This window comes from Mobula birostris, chromosome 9 (assembly GCF_030028105.1).
Source record: "Mobula birostris isolate sMobBir1 chromosome 9, sMobBir1.hap1, whole genome shotgun sequence".
In the NCBI taxonomy this organism is placed as follows: Eukaryota; Metazoa; Chordata; class Chondrichthyes; order Myliobatiformes; family Myliobatidae; genus Mobula; species Mobula birostris.
In genome coordinates, this window is record NC_092378.1 from 152,928,852 (window position 1) to 152,935,766 (window position 6,915).

Sequence of the window (6,915 nt, forward strand, 5' to 3'; positions counted from 1 at the left end):
AGTCTGAAGGAATGTGAGGGTGGGCTGCAAGTGGTACCAATATTTTTGTTATGCTACTGCCTGAATAAAGACATTTCTCCTCAACTCTCTTAGATACCTGACTCTTGATCTTGAAACTGACCAGAGACTAGGAAGCATCAATTCCCAACGTATATTGTTGAGCCCCTGAAGAATTTTGTACATTTAAAGGAAATCACATCTCATTCTTTCAAATTGTACAAAAGGTCAGACCAATCTGCTGAATGTACCTTTGTACAACAAGGCATATTATGGTGGGTTGGTAGTGTAGTGGTTAGCACAAAGCTTTACAGGGCCAGCTGTATAATGGGGGTTTGATTCCTGCTGCCATCTATAAAGAGTTTGTCCATTCTCCCCCTGACCTCATGCATTTCCTCCTGCGTTCCAAAGACACACGGTTAGCGTGAGTGAGTTGTGGGCATGCTACGTGGGCGCCTAATTGGTCTCTGCAGCCACCCAAGGACCCACCAATAGACAATCCCTTAGGAAAACATTGTACTTGCACAGTTTGTTGTCTGTTGTACGTAGTTGTTTTTCCGTCTCTGTCCGTGTGCGGCTTTTCATTGATTCTATCGTGTTTCTTTGTATTTACTGTGAATGCCCACAAGAAAATGAATCTCGGTTGTACATGGCGACATGTATGTATTTTGCTAATAAACTTACTTTGAACAGTACGTTTAACATGAGTAATGTACAATTTCACATCAGACCACGTTCAATGAAAGGGGAGACAATTCTAGGCAGTTAAATATTTATTTTAAATAACATTGTGATTGGCCAAAGAACATCATAAAGGAGACAGGATCACCAGCAGCTGAAGACTGATAATCACAAGTCAACTGGTACCGGTTGATAAACTCAAGGTACAAACGTTTGTAATATGCAGATATTGACACAGAGTCACACATCAGGGGAAGAACAGAAACACACAATGATTCATTAATATAGGAATGTTAAACGTTCAGATTTCCTTTGGCAAATCCTTTCTGTTTCAGGGTGGTGTTGGAGGAGATGAACAGAGCCCCTCCCGTTTTGAGAAGCAGACACTCTGCAGGTGAGGCTCCCACACTGACAGTCCTCTCCTGATGGTCTGTCTTCAGAAGGGATGACAGATAGGTTGTAACCACGGCCACTCATTTCAGACATCCCTGATCTCCAGACTTTTGGCCAGAATACAACCTACAAGTCTGTGAACAGGAATGAGGCGAGAGTGGTGGAATCAGGCCAAGCAAAAGTCTTTCGTTTGGAGGTGGCCATTTTGTGAGACTGTCTTTGCAGCCACCATTTTGTGAACTGATTCTTGTTAACTTAATCAGAGAAGTTGAATGTGGACACGAGTTTCTGCTAATGTCATGACCTTGCATCTTTCAATACTTTCCCATTTCTGTCTTATAGTGCCTGAGTCCACTTTTCAGAAATTTGAGAAGAAAACAGGCCCTTTGGCCCAACATGTTCATGTTGACTAAGATACCTGACCCTGCTCATCCTATTTGCCTGTGATTCACCAATATCCCTCAAAATCCTTTCCCATGTCCAAACTTGGTCACATGGTGAGCAGGAACTCTGATACGAACACTCCCAAATCTTGGAGGATGTTTCACACTTCCAGAGAACATTGGTGGTCCTGGTTTAAACGCTGGGATCCCTTCCCAGAGGAGTAGAGGGGCACTGCTCATCTCAGGAAAAAGCTCCCACTAGCAAAGGTGTACCGTGTGCAGTCTCATCGCCACCCTGTAGGAAGGGTGCAGTTGTGTTGGAGGGAGTGCAGAGGAGATTCACCAGGGCATTGCCTGGATTGGAGGACATTAGTTATGGGGAGAGATTTCCCTGGAGTGAAGGGGGCCAAAGGGTGACCTGATCAAGGTTTGCAAGATTACGTGAGGCTTTAACAGGATTAAAAAAGAACATAGAACATTACATCAGAGTACAGGCTATTTGGCTTACAATGTTGTGCCAACCTTTTAACCTACTCTAAGATCAATCTAACTCTTCTCTCCCATATAACTCTCCATTTTTCTATCATCCATGTGTCTATCTAAGAGTCTGTTAAAATCCCCAAATGTATCGGCCTCTACCACCATCCCTGGCAGGATATTCCACACACCCACCACTCTCCATGTAAACAAATTATCTCTGACAGCCCCCCCGATAGCTTCCTCCAATTATCTTAAAAATATGCCCCCTGGTATTAGCCATTTCCATCCTGGGAAAATTCCTCTAACTGTCCACTTGATCTCTACCTCATCATCCTGTACACCTCTATCAAGTTACCTCTCATCCCTCACACCAAAGATAAAAGCCCAAGCTCACTTCACCTTTCCTCATTAAGATGTGCTCTCTAATCCAGGCAGCATCCTGGTAAACCTTTCTCCCAGGTCTGGGGTATCAGAGAGGACACAGGTTAGGGTTTAGCAAGGATTTAAAGGGTTTTATTTTAAAGAGTGCTTTATTTTACCTGCTGCCAAAGGAGGTGGTGGAATCACTGGGTTTAAGAATCATTTAAATAGGCAGGTATAGTTATACCTGATCAAAACCTCCACCCACTAACCCTCCCCTCCACATCCCTCACCACCACTACACAGCCTCAGGATACAGGGACATCCATTTATAACAGAGATGTGGAAGAATTTCTTTTGCCAGAAAGTGGTGAATCTGGAATTTGTTGCAACAGGTGGCAGTGGAGGCCAAGTCATTGGGTATATTTAAAGCAGATAAATATACAGAGGTTATATTTATCCTCTGCAGAGGTTGATAGATTCTTGATTGGTCAGGGCATGAAGGGATACGGGGAGAAGGCAGGAGATTGGGGCTGAGAGGGAAAATGGATCAGCCATGACGAAATGGCGGAGCAGACTCGATGGGCCAAATGGCCTAATGCAGCTCCTATATCTTATGGTCTTGTTTCCTGTCAGAGTCACTTTATGAACAGACACTCCCACACCTAGCGTCACTTTATGGACAAACAATCAATGTATATAAGTTATCTTTTGTAGTTATATTTATTTAGGTTTTTAAAAAAATTGTGATCTTTATCTTTTTTTTTGTGCTGCATCATATCAGGAGTAACAATCATTTCTTTCTCCTTTACAGTTGTGTACTGGAAATGGCATTAAACAATCTTGAATCTAGAGCACTCTATGCTGATGCAGTGAAATGGGATTCGAGTAGCTGGCCAGCATGGAGGTGGATGGGCTGAAGGGCCAGTTTCTGTGCTGTACACCATTAAGGTGAGAGGGGGGGTAGTTTAAAGATGTGTGGGGTGTTACATACAGAGTGGCAGGCGCCAGGGCTGGTGGTAGAAGCAGCCATGATGGTGATGTGCAGGAAGCTTTTAGACAAAAGGACAGACACAGATCACGGACAAGCAGAAAAGATTCGGTCTAATTTGGCATCGTGCTCAACAGAGAAACGATGGGCCAAAGGGCCTGTTCCTGCAATGTACTCAAACGTGGACAGTACAGCAAAGGAACGGGCATTTCGGCCCACAATGTTAATGCTGAACCAATTAAATTAGTAATCAAATGGCCAACTAAATTCATCAATGTCCATAATCCCTCCATTTTCCTCACATCCATGTGTCTACCGAAACATTGTCTAAAAGTCTCTAATGTATCTGCCTCTACCACCACCCCAGGCAGAGCATTCCAGGCACCCACCACTCGTACCTCATTTAAAATCATGCTACGAAACGGCCCAGGGTGAAGTCAGTGGGAGAAGATGTCGGAGAGAGATACCTGAAGTCACAGCAGCAGCCGGGACTGAGAAACCGGTGACTGCAGTCTGGAGGACTGCCATCTCCTAACCAAGGGGGACCTACAATACCGTGTCCACCAGCTCACTCGCGGTTTCCAAGATTAATTTCCTCCGCTCGACTGCGGAGATGATCTTTTTCCGTGGCCCCAGCGGCAGGTGTATGCTCTTCAGGTCAGTCTCGGAGCAGAGCACGAGCGACTCAAGGTCCATCTGCTCCCGGACCAGGAAGGGCAGGAACTCGCTTAGGTTTTGGGCGGCCAGGAACACCTCGAGGGGGCTCGTCTCCGGCTCCTCGTTGTCCAGCCCCAGCTCCTGCTCCTCCCAGGGCAAGTCCTCACACTCCTCCTCACCGAGGGCGCCAGGCTCCTCCCCACCCTCCCCGAAGTCCAGGAACTCCACCAGCACCTGGGGACCCACGTCTTCCAGCTCCTCCTCCTCCTCCAAGCACGGGACAAAATTCCTCCGGAATAGCATGTTCCCCAGCCCCGGCCGGTTGAAAAGCGATTCCCGTTCCTCAGTTTCGGTGGGTGTCAAGTCGGGAGAGGCCGCGTTTGGCTCAGCAAACACCTCCAGCACACTGGTGTGGCCACTGGTGTTCCCGAGGACGAGGTCTGCATCCAGCTGCTCCGGCTGCACCCTCTGGCTGCCCTCCTTCTTCCAGAGTTTCTTCTGTAGGGACCCCTTCAACAAAGAGGTGAGGGTGCCGGACCCCAGCGAGCCAACATTTCGGGAGCTGCCACTCTGCGGCTGCGTCTCCTCCCCATACTTCTTGTTCATCTGCCTCTGATGTTTCTTCTGCCGCTTCTCGCTCTCTCGGATCTGCCTCTCGCAGTCCTTCCTTGCCTTCTCCTTCAGCCGGGCTACCTGCTTGGGGTTGGCCGCCGTCTGCTTGGAGGCTGCCGCGTCCAGAAAGCGGACGCACTCCATGCGGCCCTTGCCAGCCGCCGCGTCCAGCGGCGAGTGCCAGCTGCTGTCCAGAGCCCAGATGTTGGCGCCGAAGTTGACCAGGAAGATGACGATGTGGAGGTGGCCATTGGTGGAGGCATGGTGCAGGGGCGTGTTCCCCCAGATATCGCACATGTCAGGATCACCTCTGGAAGAACAACAAGGGTGAGATGTTTAATCCAGATGTTTATGCAAACCCTCATCCTCCCTGTTGGATCAAGGGGTAACTGCTATTAAATTTGTTATTTATCTTGTAGTTTAACTTTTTTGTACCTGTTTATGTATTTGAATCATTACCCCTTTACCTATATATGATATAGGAGCAGAATTAGGCTATTCAGCCCATCAAGTCTGCTCCAGCATTCCATCAAGGCTGTTATTAACCCTCTCAACCCCATTCTCCTGCCTTCTCCCCGTAACTTTTGATGCCCTAATTAATCAGGAGCCTCTCATCCTCCGCTTTAAATGTACCCAGTAACTCTGCCGCCACAGATTCCCCACCCTCTGGCTGAAGAAATTCCTCATCTTTGTTCTAAAGTGATGTCTCTTGATTCTGAGGTTGTGCCCTCTGGTCTGAGACTCCCCTACCACAGGAAACATCCTCTCCACATCCACTCCATCTAGATCTTTCAATATTCAGCACGTTTCAGAGATTCCCCCCCCCCCCAAATTCTTCTAAACTCCAGCCAGTACAGGCCCAGAGCCATCAAACGCTCCTCATATTTTAACTCCTTCATTCCTGGAATCATCCTCGAGAACCTCCTCCGGACCCTCTCTAAAGCCTCAGCATTATATCCTTGCTTTTAAGTTCTTCTTCCTGTTCACAGACTGTTTTAACAGAGCAGCCCGATGGAGGTTTACAGACTCACAAGGGGCAGAGATACGGGGGTCATTCCCCAGGGTAGAGGATAAAGATAGTGGGGGGGGGAGAGATATTTAAAGGGACAACTTTTTCACCCAGAGGGTGGTGGATGTGTGGAAGGAGCTGCCGGAGGAAGTTGTAGAGGAGGGGAACCGTAACATTTATCAGATGCTTGGACAGGTACAGTACATGGATAGGAAAGGATATGGACCCGACATAGCAATAGAACAGGCTCAGGTAGGGAACTTGGAAGCATGGAACAAAGAACATGGTTCCTGCTCTACCCTGTGGGGCTGGGGGTTCTCCCAGGGAGCGGGGGACTGTGTAGTCTGCCCAGAGAGGGAGGGGGAAGAGAAGTCGGGGGCTGTTCCTTGGTGAGGGAGTGTTTCGCAGGAGACGGTTCACTGAGATGTGGGGGGGGGGGTGTTGGTCGGAGAGGGATTGAGATGGGGAAATCTTCCCGGAGAAGGTGCGGATGGCTCCAAAAAAGGGGGGGGGGGGTATCTCGCCAGGAGGAAGAGGGATCTCAGGGAGGGAGGAAGGGGGAATGTTCCTGGAAGGAGTCTCCCCGGGGATCACACCCACTCCGCCGGACGGAAGACACAGGACACCCACCCTCGACTACAGATGACCTGCAGAGCCTCCAGGTGTCCGTGGTAGGCTGCCCACAGGGTCGGGGTCATCCCATCCTCGTCCGAGCTGTTGAGGTCCTTCCTGGTAGCTTCCTTCAGCGGAGCCAGGTACCCGTCCCGGGCCGCCTTGTGATAGCGGCCGCTCATCGCTGAAGCTGCGGCGGACACTGGGAACGGCAGCGGCGAAGGTGGGTGTGGGTGTGGGGGGAGCGGTCACGGTCACGGTCCTGGTCCCGGGACCAAGGTCCGGCCCGCTGGCTTAAGGTGGAACCTCACCGTGGGGTGGGAGCGGACCTGACGCGAAACGAAACAACTCCCCAACATCTGTCTCACCCCCACAGACACTAAAGTGTATTCTGTACAGCTACTGCTCCCGGTGTGAGTGTTGAAATTGATCCGAGATCGGGTCACCATTGGCTTGCGCTGTCCCAAATACAAGACTACCTTAAGAGCTGAGGGAGCGACCTTTGATTTACAAGCGCTTGTTGCAATAAATTGATCCTCGCTCCCTCCTCCATTATTCTGCTTCACTTGTTTAATGGTTCCTTACTGCAGGGGAAATCGGTTTCTTTATCACAAGGCGTTACGATATTGCCAATATCATACGTTCTTCCTCCCTGGGGAGACTCTTCCCCCTATTTTTTATATATATATTCTCTCCCCCTTCCTCCTGGTGAGATATTCCACCTTCTCTTCAGAGGAGAA

General features: G+C 49.1%; 1 protein-coding gene across 1 annotated transcript; it reads right to left on the bottom strand.

Annotated features, from left to right (window-relative positions):
- Positions 1-752: 752 nt before the first annotated feature.
- LOC140203217 (ankyrin repeat and SAM domain-containing protein 4B-like) lies at positions 753-6,386 on the bottom strand. Its single transcript, XM_072269180.1, has 2 exons — positions 6,194-6,386; positions 753-4,864 (listed from the first exon to the last, which is right to left on the bottom strand). Exons 1-2 carry the CDS (start codon positions 6,355-6,357, stop codon positions 3,832-3,834), a joined length of 1,197 nt encoding a protein of 398 aa, XP_072125281.1. The 5' UTR covers positions 6,358-6,386; the 3' UTR covers positions 753-3,831.
- Between the last annotated feature and the right edge of the window lie 529 nt (positions 6,387-6,915).

Coding starts and splice junctions, on each gene's coding strand:
- LOC140203217 (XM_072269180.1), bottom strand. CDS start 6,357: ATGAGCGGCCGCTATCACAAGGCGGCCCGGGACGGGTACCTGGCTCCG. Junction 4,865..6,193: donor CAGGTCATCTGTAGTCGAGG/GTGGGTGTCCTG, acceptor TTGTTCTTCCAG/AGGTGATCCTGACATGTGCG.